This window comes from Exophiala bonariae (assembly GCF_035927105.1).
Source record: "Exophiala bonariae strain CCFEE 5792 chromosome Unknown scaffold_29, whole genome shotgun sequence".
NCBI lineage: Eukaryota > Fungi > Ascomycota > Eurotiomycetes > Chaetothyriales > Herpotrichiellaceae > Exophiala > Exophiala bonariae.
Window position 1 is genome coordinate 246,715 of NW_027042504.1, and position 16,372 is coordinate 263,086.

The window sequence follows — 16,372 nt, forward strand, 5'->3', positions numbered from 1 at the left end:
CACTGTCCTTTTGAGCTGCATCAGCCGCATTGCTATCCGCCTGTGTATGTATGGAGATCCACAGTGCACCAGTGGGCTGTCAAAGGCCTCTTCTCGAAGCGGATACTTTATCTGCCCAAAGCACTTTGGGCCAGGAAGGTAAATAGCTTTGGATGCCGTTGCGCGCCTATGTCAGTTTCTCCCGTCCTCGCGGTTTGATTTACTGCATTTCAATTTTCAACTACCCACCGTGGAGCATTATGGTCTGGATTTTATTAGCATTGACTCTCTGTGTGGTCGGGTATGTTACCGGAGAGGACTGTCCTCCAGGCTATGCTCGCCACACCGGGACCATTGAGAAAAACAAGAGCATCCAGTGGAAAAAATGTCCCGTCAAAGAGGAACCAGCCCTTGAGTGTGGAGAACTGTACGTACCTCTCGACTATACCGATGATACTGCAGGTATCCTTACACTCCGTCTCTCGTTCGGGTGCCGGCGAACAGCACTGTTGCTAATGCAAAGTCAATTGTGACCAATCCTGGCGGTCCAGGGGGAAGTGGAGTGAACGACACAATCAACGGAGCGACCTGGTACCAAGAGTCAGTTGCCAAAAAAAAAATTGTGGAGCCCTAGCCGTATGCTGACAAGTTTGCAGACGAAGTGGTGGCTTGTATAATATTATCTCCTTCGACCCTCGTGGTGTGGGACTTACGATACCCTATGGGTGTCCCAACACTGAGTCGGATTCGGGTCTGAATTTCGAGCTCAGTCTCACGTACAACAATGCCAAGGGATTGCAAGACGCCTATACATATCTCACAAAACAGGGCTTGAGATGTGGAGAATCAGACTATAAAGTGGACGGCCAGCTTATCGGTACAGCGTTTGTGGCCCGTGATATCAATGCTATTTTCGAGGCATTGAACGAAGATGGCCTCATAAGATATTGGGGAAGCTCGTATGGTACCTTACTCGGCGATACCCTAGCAGCAATGTTCCCAGAGAAGATCGACCGTATGGTTCTTGATGGCAATATCAACCCTGCAGACTATTATCATGGTACATACGAAGAGACTGTTCACGATACCGATGCCTGTCTGCTCAACTTTTTTGAGGCTTGCGCAGAAGCTGGCCAGCCGTTCTGTGCGTTGGCAAAAAAAGGATATTCTGGCCAGGAGTTGCAAGAAATGTTCTACAACTGGTTTGACAATGTGAAGAACAGTACCTACACCGTGGAAGGTCCAGATGGTTCGGCCATCAGCTACCCTCAACTTCTGAACCAAATGCTGAATGCACTCTATGACCCGAGCAAGTGGATATCCACAGCCAACGATTTTGCTTCGTACGTAGAAAACAAGACTTTTTCGATGTCTCTTGACCATGAGAAAAGGGACTTCGACCCTATGGTCGCCGTGGAACTCGGGATAGAGAATTTGACGCCAAATTTACTGTGGGGGGTTACTTGCGGGGATTGGGACGACATCCCCGGAACACTTCAGGACTATCAGCGATGGCTTGAGATGTACGAAAGCCTAAGCAGGTTTGGTGGCGATCGTATGATCGAGTACCTCTTTCGCTGCTCTAAGTGGGAGGTCAATGCGAAGGAGCAGTATGATGGTCCATTTACCAACATCAAAACTCGATCACCGATCCTCTATGTCAATGGGCACTTCGACCCTGTCACTCCGTTGATATCGGCGCAGAATGCCAGCTCCGGGTTCGTCAACAGCCGAGTCCTTCAACACACCAGTACAGGCCACTGTTCCGACAGGCAGCTTTCCAAGTGCCTGGACGAGAAAGTCTCGGCATACTGGATCAGCGGGACACTGCCAGATGCGGATGAAATCTGCCATCCAGACCATTCCGTGGCTGAAGATGCATTCATACTCCCTGCCGCCAGTTCGCGGCTCAAGCGCGGTACAAACTTCGATTACCCAGTCGCATTCTACTCTCCTGTGGCCAGCAGTACCCAACCACAGGCGCCTTCCCGGGTTCTGACTAAACGGACAAGCACCGAAAGCGAACTTATACTCATTCCAGCCACGTGTACGGCTGAACCAGGCACCGGCAGTACCAGTTCAGGCAGTGGGAGCCATAGCGGCAGCGAGATATTGTCCGAGGCAGATGTCCAAAGGGGTCTCAGTGATCTGAAGGACATCTGTAATGGCTATACCGGTGACAAGTGGTTCTTCCAGTTGCTGTGTGCTAAATTCGGTTAGAGGGGCTGCTGCGCTTGTCCAGTTATTCCGATGATGTACGTTCCGGGAAGCATAGACTTTTGAGCAGGTGCGGCACGATAAATACCTCGGGAGTCTGGAGTCCGGAGCCGAGAACTGATTATACCAACATACGTATATACAAACATATAATCTATACTTAGAGAGAAGTTGCTCACACTTCACAAACGTTTGCTACACATTTCCAGTCAGCTTATGAGCTTTTAAGCTACATCTTAGCTTACGACTTAGAAGTCCACGGTTATTTACCATATCACCCTCTGCCGGTCTATGTAATGTAATTGGAATAAAAACGTGAAAGGGGCGATTTGGGATCCACCTCAGAGACGCAGCACGATCTTTCCTACGACCTTGCCTTCCCATAACGACTGCACCGCCTCCTCAGCTTCCGAAAACGGATATACCTTGTCAATGATATCGTCGAGCTGCATCCGGGTCGCTTCTAAAGCGGCGGAGATGTCATCCATGTATTCAGGCGGGCCGCAGTTAATGCCCCTGGAAAACTGATATCAGTAACTACATCCGCGGAATCATTTTCAGATGTGACTTGCCTCAGGATCACTCTTCGGTCAATTATCGTCGGCACAAGCTCCTGCAAATTATCCGGCTGCTGCTTGCCCAAATATCCAACTTGACTAACAATGCCACCCCGCCTTGTGCACTTGAGGCTCTTGACCAGAGATGACGCGCCGCCATTCTCTATGACAAGATCCACACCAATGCCATCCGTCAACTTCAGCACCTTCTCATGCCAATCTGGCGTCGTCTTGTAATTGATTGTTTGTATCTCTGGCGCACCGAAGATCTTCTTCATGTGCTCCAGCTTCTCATCACTCGAGGAGGTGAGAATCACCTTCAGGCCCGATGCACGCGCGAGCTTCAGTGCCCAGCTGCTCACGCCCCCAGTGCCTGTCAAGCGTTCATTAGACCACGCTCTCCGACAACTACAGAGTACAAGGAAGACATACCTTGTATTAATACAATCTTCCCAATCCCCACATCTTTCAAAGCAGCCCACGCTGTAACACCAGCACAGGGAATCAGCGCGGCGCTCTCCCATGATAGGTACGTTGGTAAATGACCGAGTACTGCCTCGTCGTACACGATGTAAGTGGCAAGCACGCCGTCCTCGTTCGCCGCCACCCAAGACCGACCGGTGGAGCGATGCGTCAAGTATTCGGTGTCATTGGTAGGTGCGACGCGATCGCCGACTCGAACGCGCCGGACGTTCTGACCGATGGCGAGAACTTCTCCGGCGGCATCGTTACAGATTATCCCATTGGGGATAACCGGCCAAGGGTTTCCTCCGTTGGTTATGTTGGCATCACGCCAGTTGAGCGATACGGCGTGGACTTGAATCAGAACGGCCGTCGGTGCCAACTCTCTGGGCAAGGGCTCTGTCACCAGCTTCAGACGAGCCGCGCCAGGTGAGTGGTCATCTGTCCGGCGCCAGGCTTGTCGCTCCGTGGGTAATAAATTGGTCATTTTGTCATCTGGTCACGGCTGAGGCACGAGGTGTCAACCCAGAGAAGTTTACATGATAAGCTTATATCTGAAGCTCAGTTAGGAGTCGGGCCTGCCACAGAGTGCCAAGCTGATCAAACGTCATTTCCCAGTATGATTGTTGGTTTATTTGCACGTGGGGTGGCACCCAGATGGACATATGGGTGACATACATACGCGTTGCTGATAAATTACAGACCCTGAGCGAGACTATGATGCCATCTCTTCCCCATTTTCAGGATCCAAGGTTTCCTCTTTGGGCGAAGATGAGCAGGAACAGCCAATCAGGAACCGACTCTTGCTATCCGACGAGGCTCTCCATTCCCTTGCCGAAAAAGGGGAAATGTCCCCGTTGTCGTTCTACATAATTGTCAGCCATGGACTTCTCTCATATGGATGAGAAAATGTCTCTGTATTCTTCCACGGCGGCTGAAAACGCTTCGGCACCACCAAGCATGAAACTTGGCCGGATATGAAAGTTCTTCAAAAGATATTAGGTCAACGGAACAGACCAGCACAGCTTAAATGATCATGCAAGACCTCAAGATTGCTCGCATTGATGTATACCAGGTCGACCTACCCTACTCCGGCGGCACTTATCACCTCTCCGGTGGGCGCACCTATACCAGCTTCGATGCGACCCTGGTATGTATCACGACCGACACCGGCATTGAAGGATGGGGCGAGAGCACCCCATTCGGCTCCAATTTCATTGCTGCACATGCTCTCGGCGTCCGCGCCGGCATAGCTGAGATCGCCCCTCACCTCATCGGCCTTGACCCCCGTCATGTCGATCGCATCAACGACGCCATGGACGCTGCCCTTACCGGCCACGAGCACGCCAAAACCGCACTCGATGTCGCTTGCTGGGACATCTTCGGCAAATCCGTCAACATGCCCGTCTGCGACCTTCTGGGAGGCCGCACCAGTGCTGCTTTACCTGTTATCTCCTCTATACACGCCGGCACTCCCTCCGACATGTGTGCCCGTATTGCCGACTACCGCAAGCGTGGCTACAAGAGATATGGCATCAAACTTGCAGCCGACAGCCCCGCCGCGGACGCCGCTCGCATCACCGCCTGCCTCGCAGAAGCTCAACCCGAGGAGTTCTTCCTCGTCGACGCCAACGGTGGCCTGACCGTCGAGTCCGCGCTACGAACTCTGCGTCTCCTTCCGCCAGGACTGGACTTCGTGCTCGAAGCCCCTTGCGCCAGCTACCGCGAATGCCTCTCACTCCGTCGCCGTACCGATGTGCCCATACACTTAGACGAGCTAGCTACCACGGACGTGTCGCTGGCGCAGATGATCGCCGACGATGCCGTGGATGGGATCGGATTTAAGATTGCGAAAAGTGGTGGGCTTACAAAGTCCCGGAGGCAGAGGGATATCTGCGTGGCGGCCGGATATACTTTTTGTGTGCAGGAGACGGCGGGCTCAGATGTCGCGTTTGCGGCGATTGTCCACTTCGCGCAAACGGTGCCGGAGCGATTATTGAGGTGCGTGCTTGAAAGTAGGGAAATGGTGACGGTGAAGACGGCGGATGGGGATTTTGCGGTCACTGATGGGTACGTGACGGCGCCGAGGGAGCCGGGTTTGGGCATCACCGTGAGGCGGGAGGTGTTGGGGGAGGCTGTTGCTACTTACTTGTGAGCTGGAGTAGAGAACCAAGATTCCTCTCCACGCGATCTTGCCCAGATCGTCAAACAGGAAGCTCGAGGCCATCCGTTGTGTTGTGCTTTTATACTCACACACAACAGATGACACCTTAAAAGAGAATGCAACACCAATTTCACACTTACAACAATATTGTGCCTGCACGGTCTACTAGGTAGTATGATGGATTAGCACACTAAGGTTGCCAGACATGTACACGAAATTGTCGTCTGATTCTAGTAGTGAACTAAATGGAGCACGGCGGAGTAGAGGGGCTTGGAGTAGCAATCGTCGTTATCGGCCCGGAAAGCTTACCTGGGTAGGGACCCTCGGGGTATTCACTTTAACCGCGGCTCGCTCAAGTCCTTTAACTGGAAAGCTCGCTAGCGCGGGGTTGAAAACGGCTGGCTTAACTAGAATGAACGGCATACCCGCGTCATCTCCGAAGATAACAATATTAATCACCAAAAGCCTGTGGCCTAGGTGCCGTACTGCATATGACCGAGGTGAGTCCTCGGCCAGCTTAAAAAAATTGATTTTCAAATACAACATTGATCTACTACGGTAGCTTGTTTGTCAGGTTGCAGTTGCACTGGTCCTAGATCATTAAACACGACTCCCACATAACAAAAACATCTACTGACTCCTCCCACTCTGATCGGCCAGCCGGATCGAACAATGACTAAGCCGCCCTCGTTCAACAATATAATTTCCAACTAAAATAAAACAATTCCCCCGCGTTTGCATCCAAAATTCACGGCCCCGCGTGTCACACGACGAAACTGTGAAGTGCCCTGCACCCTTGACTCCGAGTCATCGCATGGCCTACCCCGGTGATCACGTCCTTCTACCGTCGCCCTCCCACCATGACAACCCTGGAGGAGATTGCAATCGATGTTGAGGAAACAGACCTAGATCCAAATCAAGACCTCTCTGCCATCGCAGACGGAGATGCTCTCGACCGACCGGTGCGCCAACCTCCGAGCGCAGCCGCGGTCAAAATAAATGTGGAGGGTGCGTTCATCGTCGATGATGACGAGATCGGCGACCGGAATGGCGTGGGGAGCGAGCATGTGCATTGGGAACATAAAGACATTCGCCTGCCCCATCACACCGATGTAGTGAGCCATGTTGCGGTAGATGTGTGTTTTCCCTTCCCTGCCCCAGTTATCCCTGTTCCATGAACTCAACGCTGATAAGACGGAATGCACAGATCGGTGGCTCCCTCGCCAAACTCGTTTACTTCTCCCGCGAGCCCGGGTCCAGAGATGGCGGTGGCCGCCTGAACTTCCTCAACTTCGAGACCGACCGGATCGATCTGTGCATAGATTTCATTCACGAGCTGAAGATCAAGCAGTCCAAACTTAATGGGTCGACGCCCCAGCAATTATGTGTGATGGCCACGGGAGGAGGTGCATTCAAATTCTACAACCGCATGAAGGAGGTCCTACACGTCGATGTGGTGCAGGAGGACGAGATGGAGTGTCTCATCATCGGTAAGAAGATGCGCTCCGATAAAACCATCGCATGGTGTGTTGTGATCTGACCGCAGATTGATACAGGCCTCGATTTCTTCATCACGGAAATACCACAAGAAGTCTTCACCTACAGCGAAGAGGAGCCCATGCAATTCGCAGAAGCACGCGCCGACATCTATCCCTACTTACTGGTCAATATAGGCTCAGGTGTGTCTATGGTCAAAGTGTCCGGACCCCGAGAATTCGAGCGAGTGGGTGGTACGTCGCTGGGAGGTGGCACATTCTGGGGTATTCTATCTCTGCTCACCGGAGCAAGAACATTCGACGAAATGCTGGCATTGGCCGAAAGAGGAGACAACAGTGGCGTGGACATGCTTGTGGGAGACATCTACGGCACGGGTTACAGCAAGATCGGCCTCAAGAGCACCACCATTGCCAGCACATTTGGGAAGGTGTTTCGGATGAAACGCATGGCGGAGAGAAATGCGGAAGACGGCGAAGGACTCTTCAATCGAGATCCGCGCGGCGACGGCGAGGAAGAACAAACGGAAGAAGGATTCAAGATCCAGGACATGGCGCGGAGTTTGCTCTTCGCGATTTCCAACAACATCGGACAGATTGCTTACCTGCAGTCGGAAAAACATGATCTGCAACACATATATTTCGGAGGCTCATTTATTCGGGGACACACGCAGACGATGAATACATTGTCGTATGCCATCAAGTTCTGGTCCAAGGGCCAGAAACAGGCGTATTTCCTCAGGCATGAGGGCTATTTGGGTTCGGTGGGAGCGTTTCTGAAGCGGCAGCCGAAGAACTGGGGTCGGCGGAACAGCTTTGAAGATACGAGTTCGCGACTGGGAAAAGTCTTGACCCGAGATTAAATCGAGACGATTGGGGCTTATGGCCGGTGAAAGAAATGGAGGAATTGGATCACTGCTGAAATGGCCCTATTCGAGCGGGCAAACGGTACCGCACAGACTCAGGCGGAAGCGGTTCAGGAGGCTGGTCAGGCCTTCAACTGCACGATCTTTTGGACACGGTTGGACATTTATGTTACTGGGGTGGAATGGACACCTTTGGCCCGGCGGATTCGTGTGGATGGCAGATGGCGAACATGTGAACGAACATCACTGGCCATGCCACCTCGGAAAGATGCTCCGCGGGTCATGAGCATTAATTCGACGGAGAGGGAGCTCCGTCTAAATGGGTCACTCATGCCAGGGCTATCATATCATACCAAGCTATTGATGGTTTAGCTAAGTACCTAGGTACTCCGTAGTCACCGAGGAATTAGTCCCGGCGGGTTCTATAACTGTAACCAACGGAGAAGAACTCCGCCATTCTGTTGTTTCTGAGGAAGTGGCCCAAAAGACTGACGTCTGTCTATGTACAAAGGCCCGGAATGGATATCCTATGGTTACCCAGCCACGATTGACCGGAGAGACAGGATGAATGATCCGGAGGATTTGTAACAATTGAATGCGATTGATCGACGAGGTCAGCTACAAGTATTTAGCAGGTTATTATGATCTTGTGGAAGAGGCCGAGGTCACTCTCTGACGTCAAATTGAATTCGTAGCATTCGTATTTCCCGAGTCTTGAATCTCAATTTAGAATCTGTAAATAAGTTGGCTGTTTTAATTGCTTTTCTGCCCCAGCCCCAAGCAGTCATTCATTCGTCTTTTGCAGCTTCTCGAGTCTCGGTTTCAGGGAACTTGAATGTCTCACCTGTCAACCACGGGTATTACTTGATTCTCCTACTCCTAGTTCATCCGAAGAACAGTTCTTCTACTCAGCTTTCTCCAAACTCCGAACCTCCAACTCCAGAGTTGCACTGTCACTGTCATCAAGCGAACCTCGCAGTCCATCTCCCAAAACGGTCATCTTCCGTGAAACACCTAGTCGCTCGCTAACCAAGGCCCTCGCATGGCAAGCTAACTGCCTTTCTGCGCCGCGCACATTTTCTCCCTTAACAAGGACACACATATTGCGACCATTCTCACTTTTCTGTCGCATTCATATACAAATACATTATATACAATCTACATGAGCTGACGAGAAAACAATGGTAAGCGATACGCCATCCAGCTGCACGGCCCCTTCAAGACACGCTCCTACCCCCGCACTCGATCGCATCGCATCGCAGTATTTGCTGACACTCGCTTCTTCACCTTCAGGCACCTAATCCCACGGTTCTCCTCCCCGGGACGCACGCGCTGCTCACACCACGGCAAGCGACGACGACGGTCGTGCAAGCGCCGAACGCACCGTCATGTTCAGGGCAGTATTCGGGCGGCACGCTGGCGGGCGCGATTCTCGGAACATTCTTCGGCACGCTCCTCATCATTTACCTGTTTAATTCGATACTTCAGAACAATCGCGTCGGCTCGCAGGAGGTCGTGGTCGAGCGCAAGGTCCGGAGTAATGGCAGTCGACGGCGGAGGAGGAGTCGCAGTGGTGGCAGTGTGTCGAGTGTTCGGCGGCCGAGTCGTGTTTATTCGGTGCATGATTGATGACTGCTAGGCGGAGGGGGCTGAGAAAGAGACGGGTTGGCAGGGCGATGTCACGAGGCTCTGAATGATGGATGCCACGAGGCTCTGAATGATGGATGCCACGGAGGGAACTAGGACTCGGTTATTGGGATTGGAATCGCAATGCTTTTTTTGACTATCTAGCGATGAAGTCTACGAGAGCGTTGATTTGGTTTTTGAACAGCAGGGTCATACGATGTTATCGGCGACAGTCAGGATGCAGATTGTCCGGAGGAAGAGCTACGGTTGGGAAGAATCTGGTCTGTATATTGCAAGGACTGGAAGGAGAGTTAGTTGCATGTGCATTGTTGGCTGCCTTCTCGCTGTACCTATAGGACGAATGTTTCTATCTAGCTGTTACGCATGGATGAGATGGTGTGCATATATATCATTAACCCGTTGACTCACTCTGCCTCTTTCTAAATGTGATTGATCTCATCAACCCGCCTGGACTCTTCGCAAGAAGCGCTGCACGGCACTCCATTGTTTATGTGGGTATGGGGGCAGGCAGCTCCACATGCGTTGTCAGGCAACTGCAAGGCCCACGGGGTTCGAGCTGCACCTGCCACCTGGGCACCTCAGCTTGGTTCCTTCCCTATCGGCCCTCGTCCCTCGTCCCTCGGCCCCTCGCTTTTCTCCGATCCGATAAGCAGTCACGCTCATGGTCACCCTTACCTCACCGGCGCCTGCACCTCTGCTTCACCTACACCCCCATCTCCAACATCCACTGCATTGCATCAATACCATGCACCTCTCATGAACATCTCAGCTATTCTTCTCTCTGTTTGAATCCCGTCCTCTCTTTTGCTGCTTGCTATCCATCCTGTCATTTGACCCTCCACACCGACCAGGCACACTCATCCTAGTCCTCCTCCAACCTGCCCATCTCACTTCACCATGGCGGTCCCAGCAATTATTCCATTCCTGGTGGGAATGATGCTACTGACAGGATGTGCTAATACCATCCTCACCAAATATCAAGATCAGCAGTGTGTCCGGAATTGTCATGACCTTGACCCTTCGAGACGTCACAACTTCGAGCAGCCTGTCATTCAAACGTGAGCTGGCTACCCTGGCTCCTTGCCGCCCGGCCTCTGCTAACATTTCATCCTGCAGAGTTCAAATGTTCATTGGTGAAATGGGTAGTTGGCTTGTCCTCGGAGGTGCCTTCCTCTATCGATACTTTGTCCTCCGCTCCTCAGACGCTCCTCTTCTATATCAGCCTGTAAATACCGACGATCATGACGAAGATGAGCGTGAACCCTTGTCACCCACCAGATCTAGAGACGCCGCTAGTCCCGCGTTGAAGCCTCTCGTACCCAATGCCGATGATCGAGCTCCCTTGGCTGGTTACAAGATCACCTTACTAGCAATCCCCGCCTGCTGCGATATCACCGGCACCACCCTCATGAATGTCGGTCTCTTGTTCGTGGCTGCTTCGATATACCAGATGACAAGAGGCGCTCTTGTCCTTTTTGTGGGACTATTCAGTGTCATTTTCCTCAAGAGAAAGCTCTTCCTATACCATTGGGTCTCACTCTTTATTGTAGTCTTGGGCGTCGCCCTGGTCGGTCTGGCTGGTGCCATCTACTCGGGTGACAAGAACTCTCCTTCCAAGGTCGATCAACACGAGCTTCTGCATACCGCCCTACATGCCATCCGAGATACTATCGGGCAAGCCTCTGAACCCGCTGTCTTGAGGACCGTCTTGGGGATCTTTCTTATAGCTTTTGCCCAGGTATTTACCGCTACTCAGTTCTGTGTTGAGGAATGGATCCTGGAAAACTATGCTCTGGAACCCCTGCGAGTGGTTGCTTGGGAAGGTCTTTTTGGTTTCGTCGTCACGGTTCTACTGCAAATCATCCTACATTTCACGGTTGGCGTTTCAGCAAAGGGTAAATATGGCTATTTCGACGCCGAGGAAGGTTACCGCCAGATGTTGACAAATCGAACCATTGCCACCACAAGCATAGCCATCATGTTTTCCATTGGAGGCTTCAACTTCTTCGGCTTGTCCGTCACAAGAAGTATTTCAGCAACTTCGAGATCCATTATCGATACTTGTCGAACTCTGTTCATTTGGATAGTCTCGCTCGGTCTTGGTTGGGAAACCTTCAAGTGGTTACAAGTCGCTGGATTCGCATTGGTAAGTTTCAACTGGTTCAACTCCCGAGAATTTGTACTAATCATAGCGATAGTTGGTCTACGGAACTTTTATGTTCAATGACCTGGTCAGACCACCCATCAAAGCTCTTCTACCCAGAGGAGAAAATCTGGAAGAGCGCCAGAATCTTCTACCTGAAGACCCCATTGAACATATGTAGACTTGTTTGTTTGGCTGTTCAGCATATCAGGACCGCTATCTATCAATAGACCTTTGAGCGCTTTAGACAACATCAATTATCAAGATGTGAACCCTCCCGACTCTTGTCTCTTGGTCAGTGTTCGACAATCTTACGGCCAGCGACGGATGATCAATACTAATTCATACAGTCTGCACCAGTAGCAGTGAGTTTTCCTATCTTATAGCATCTGACATATGGCATCACATCATGGCGCACCCCTTACTTTCAGAAAGGTACCGCTTTCAATCATCAGCAACTTGATACCATGCGACCTTCTTAGAAGTGTGCAACTACATGAAATAAATAAATATTCACCTTGCTGGAAATTTCCTCCTCACGATGGCAATTTCAATATGACAAGCCTTGGCACCAGCTTGGTGTAACTGTGTATCACCATCTTTGAATCACTTTGTTCATTACTGCAAGGACATGACAATTAGAAGGAAGCATGTCTCCTTTCAAATCTCGGCCTGGACGGAAACTTGCATGTCTTGAAGTTGTTTCATAGATCTTGTTCACCGCGGACCCCGCCCGATGTAAGGGATGAATTTCCTTTTCCTTCGCAACCCTCGTGGTGGCTGGTCCAACCTTTCTACCCGTGGCGGGTAACCCTCACGACATCTCATGCAAGGGAAGTGTCCATCTTTACAACATCGAAACGCGGCTGTCCACGAACTCGGGTTCGTCAACGCCACTATGGTTGGATTTGCAACACGCGGATACGCGCTCTCAAATATGAACAAATTGATCTTTCCCCCTATGGATATATGTCTCATCCAGTCCACATCGAGGATCTTTGGACTTGAAAATCTACCTTCGTAAATATCCCTGGGTAGGCACGCTACATAGTCACGATGGAACCCCGACCAAGAGCTTCTCTGGCCAAACTTGATACCGAGATGGCACCTTTACAAGGCCTCTCGCCATTTCGCCTGACTCACTGCATGAACGAAGGCCAGATGACACCACCAGCTTCTCCGTCTCTGCCTCAAGCCCGTCATGGGCCGAAATTGCAACTATCCAATCTCTTCCGACGGTCCAAATCTATCATATCAAAACCTGTGGGATATCATGACCGACCACGAACCACGACAATCCGTCCATCTGTGGTGGAGATGAAGGCTCCTTTCCCACTTCTTCTTCCCGATTGTCCTTCCGTCACGGAAACTAGCCCTTCCATCCCGAACGCATCTCCTGGATTACGAAGAACTTCGACGAGTTACTACGACCTACGGGCGTTTGCTCAACGACAAGCGAATTCCCGTCCTGGGACACCCCTTCTTCCGAGCCCGATCTCACGTGGACCCGACGAACCAAGTCGAAGATATTTCAACCTCCACAACCATTGCAAATGGCGTGATTCGTTGGCAGACACAGACTCCATCAACAGTGAAGAAATACTGACATACTATTGTGACGACATTCCAACTCACAAGCAACCAACCAGCGGGTATCGAAGAGACTCATGGGCTTCAGATGACACTCAGATTGATGATGAAGAGCAGAGCACCGCGTCTGAATCGATACCTGTCACACCATCTGGGCAGGAATACTGCGAAACAATCTGCTCTGATGAGTCCGGCTGGTTGGCCAATACCACTTCTCACCAGGAGAGGATGCGAAGGTTCAAGACTAGATTGTACCAGGTAGTTCAACAACCTTGGACGAGCACTTTCAAGGGTGCGGGAGAAGACGAAGTGGTAAGATATGAAATCAAAAAACGTAATGAACTTGTGAATTCGGCACTGACACTTTCCCCCACAGATGATAGCAACCGTTCTCGTCGGCCCGGGGAAGCCCAAACTTGTCCAAATCCAAAGACCTCCTTCAAGTCAAGCATCTCAAGAAGCAGAGATTTCCCAAGTGGTCTACGAGGATATGAACAATGGAGAGCTTGTACTTGAACAGACCATGCCGAGCGACATTCGTCCAAGTACACCCATCCAAAGACCATTGGAGATCTCAGCATTCAGTCCCTACGACACTCCGGGACAAGAGGACACATCGAACCAGCATATCAGTATTGACTCCTGTATATCCACGGCGGCGTATGCTGGATCTCATGTCGAAGATAATTGCGGTAAAATCTCTCCATCTTCGGAGAATCTTGTGCCTGCACCCTTAAGTTTTCCTTCACGAACACGGACCAGTCGTTCAGATAGCAGTATCTTCAGCAGTACTCTGCAACGCTTACAAGAGCTTGTAGACCCGTTCGGTGCTTCCTCGGCATCAATATCTACATCAGAAGATTCGACGCGCAGCAGAAGGAGATTGAAAAGGTCGAATAGTAGTAGAGGCCACAGCCAGGTTCAGAAGCACCAGATTCAGAATCATCACCGCGACTCACAATCATGGCCGATTGATGATTTCCCCCGCCCAAACAAACAGTCTCATCTCCACCGTCAAAACCAGCAAGACTTACACTCCCATCGCCTCCTGAATTCGTCATTAGATATCTCACCAACTCACCGTCCCGCAACACTCACACGCCTTCGCAAACTCCATCGCCTCAATCGCGTGCTCACCGCCGTCACCCAAGCTATTGATCACTTCCCATCGACTCCCCTCAATCTCTCTTCACCGACGGTCTTGGAACTTCGACCCTCGAATGTACCAGCCCAGAAGTATGTGGACGCCCTGAAGAGGATATTTCCAAGTACGTCGACTACTCTGCTTGAGAGCCTGGCTGCATGGATACTCATCGATCTGTTCTTTGAAGGTGTGCGAGGAGGATCACCAAGCTCCGAGGCACCCAACATAAGATCGAGGCTGAATTCTGGCTTGAGCTTCCGTTCTACGACCCTCTCCAGCTCAAGATCATTCTTCAGTGGGTGTGAATTGCACCCGCACTCCAACATGCCGATAAACCACTATCACTGCCGCCGCGAAAGCAATCCATCTGGCACTGTGAGAAGCAACAACAACACATCAATCCCCAACAAAGCACAGCGAATGCTTGGCATAAACACGCCGGACGTGACCTCGCTGCGTCTTTCGGAACACGCGCTACAGAAACGCGCCGAATCCGTCTCCGTCAGCGTCGCTGTCGTGGGCCAGCGCCTTGTCGAGGCCGTGCGTGGCTCCGCGGGCTGGGATGAGGATGTTTGGCGCGCGCTGAGGGTCTTGGTTGGTGTGATTGGTGCGGGCGGTGCTGTGGCTGGTTGTGGGAGTGAGATGTTGCGTGGGAGCCGGACTAGAAGGGGTCTTGGTGCTCCATGTCTGGATGAGTTGGGTGCCGATGGTCACGACCATGATGCTTATTCAGGCCGGGAGACGCGGGTGCGACGGATGAGTGCGAACATGGAGGAGCATGAGCATGCCGAGGTGATGTATCATGAAGTGGCTTTGGATACAGAATACACTGGTGAAGGTGGTACTCGCACCTCTTCCACTGCTATTGAGAAGATCGACATGGAAGTCGGTACGCAGAGGGTTGAGGCCGGGGGCATATTAGCACGTGAACAGAGGCTTAGTCCTGCAAATGGTCAAGGTCATGGTCAAAGGGACAGCGACCTTTGTGTGGGTGGGCTCAATTGGTTATGATCCAACAAGACACGGGTCCAAGAGTTACGTTAGCCTGGGGGCGGTAGGTAATAATCAGCATTCGCTCACATACCCAGTAATCTACTAGTATATCACAGAAAATTGATTCTTCCGTCATCTTCAGACCTCAGCATGTGTGCATTGGGAGTGTTAGGATATACCTGCAGACGTGGCCCTGGGCATGTAACTAATATAGATCTGAATATAGACATGGACATGGACATGGGGGTATATGAATACGTGCGGACATGGCTGGCCCTCCTCCTCCTCCACCTCCTCCTCTGCTCCCCGGGCCTCCCTCCAGGCCAGTCTAGCCGGAAGTCCGCAAGATCAAGGTCAACGGGGTCGTTCACGTGGCCACCGGTCTGTCGCCTGCGTGACTCGTCCAATGATCCCGCCGCGCGTGCCGCTGACCCCTATCTAGCCTGGGCAGTGAGTGGGCTGTCATGTAACGGATCAATCCGGGATGGTGCATTTTTGGGAGATTGTCAGTTTCTGCGCATTCAGCAGGCATTAGTCTTGCCTCGATATTGAGACGCTTTACTAGCGGTTGGATTCTCCGTGTAGGATGTATATATATACACACATATGATCCATCAAGTCGCGAGTCAGCAGAAACGACAATATTCCTTTCCGGCCATTTAGCTTGGTGATCGCCCCTTCCTTCTCCCTGACATGACAATGGACGCCACTGTCCGTGAAGTACAGCAGGAAACCGGCCAGGCTTCCTCTGCAAATACAATGGAACAGCAAGGACGGCAGGCAATTACCGAGCGAGAGACTCGTCGAATGCTTCGCCACGTAGGCCTGGAAGGTGAGTCGGATGAGGATGAGGTCACTTCAAGGGACCGAAGTCCCGACCACGTTGTTCTGTTCTTCGTTGAACTCGCGCCCAACTCGACGAGCGGCGGTGCAAAGTGCAGGCTTCCGTGCTGCACGAAGATCATTCGACCTGGAATTTACCGTGTCGCTGTCAATCCGGGGACGAATGGTCCGTCCTGGCTGCGTGGTTCCAATAAAACCTCAGGTATCGTTCTGTTCTCTTCGCATCCTATTTCCTCCTTTGTCTGGTATTACAGGCTGGTGCGAGACTGAGCTA

The 16,372-nt window shown here is 51.6% G+C and overlaps 7 protein-coding genes across 7 annotated transcripts; 6 read left to right on the forward strand and 1 right to left on the reverse strand.

Annotated features, from left to right (window-relative positions):
- Positions 1–239: 239 nt before the first annotated feature.
- Positions 240–2,199, forward strand: LTR84_007404 (uncharacterized protein; the record flags this gene model as incomplete). Its single annotated transcript, XM_064850957.1, has 3 exons — positions 240–406; positions 442–579; positions 636–2,199. The coding sequence occupies 3 exons, from the start codon at positions 240–242 to the stop codon at positions 2,197–2,199; spliced, it is 1,869 nt and encodes a 622-aa protein (XP_064702226.1).
- Positions 2,200–2,659: 460 nt separating this feature from the next.
- LTR84_007405 (uncharacterized protein) lies at positions 2,660–3,702 on the reverse strand (the record flags this gene model as incomplete). Its single annotated transcript, XM_064850958.1, has 2 exons — positions 2,660–3,126; positions 3,186–3,702. The coding sequence occupies 2 exons, from the start codon at positions 3,700–3,702 to the stop codon at positions 2,660–2,662; spliced, it is 984 nt and encodes a 327-aa protein (XP_064702227.1).
- A 549-nt stretch (positions 3,703–4,251) lies between these two features.
- On the forward strand, positions 4,252–5,370 carry LTR84_007406 (uncharacterized protein; the record flags this gene model as incomplete). Its single annotated transcript, XM_064850959.1, has 1 exon — positions 4,252–5,370. The coding sequence occupies one exon, from the start codon at positions 4,252–4,254 to the stop codon at positions 5,368–5,370; it is 1,119 nt and encodes a 372-aa protein (XP_064702228.1).
- Positions 5,371–6,239: 869 nt separating this feature from the next.
- Positions 6,240–7,735, forward strand: LTR84_007407 (uncharacterized protein; the record flags this gene model as incomplete). Its single annotated transcript, XM_064850960.1, has 3 exons — positions 6,240–6,515; positions 6,587–6,869; positions 6,936–7,735. The coding sequence occupies 3 exons, from the start codon at positions 6,240–6,242 to the stop codon at positions 7,733–7,735; spliced, it is 1,359 nt and encodes a 452-aa protein (XP_064702229.1).
- A 2,547-nt stretch (positions 7,736–10,282) lies between these two features.
- Positions 10,283–11,709, forward strand: LTR84_007408 (uncharacterized protein; the record flags this gene model as incomplete). The annotated part of the gene is made up of 3 exons (XM_064850961.1): positions 10,283–10,443; positions 10,502–11,531; positions 11,584–11,709. The coding sequence occupies 3 exons, from the start codon at positions 10,283–10,285 to the stop codon at positions 11,707–11,709; spliced, it is 1,317 nt and encodes a 438-aa protein (XP_064702230.1).
- An 875-nt stretch (positions 11,710–12,584) lies between these two features.
- Positions 12,585–15,273, forward strand: LTR84_007409 (uncharacterized protein; the record flags this gene model as incomplete). The annotated part of the gene is made up of 2 exons (XM_064850962.1): positions 12,585–13,430; positions 13,495–15,273. The coding sequence occupies 2 exons, from the start codon at positions 12,585–12,587 to the stop codon at positions 15,271–15,273; spliced, it is 2,625 nt and encodes an 874-aa protein (XP_064702231.1).
- A 681-nt stretch (positions 15,274–15,954) lies between these two features.
- LTR84_007410 (uncharacterized protein) lies at positions 15,955–16,368 on the forward strand (the record flags this gene model as incomplete). Its single annotated transcript, XM_064850963.1, has 1 exon — positions 15,955–16,368. One exon carries the CDS (start codon positions 15,955–15,957, stop codon positions 16,366–16,368), a length of 414 nt encoding a protein of 137 aa, XP_064702232.1.
- Between the last annotated feature and the right edge of the window lie 4 nt (positions 16,369–16,372).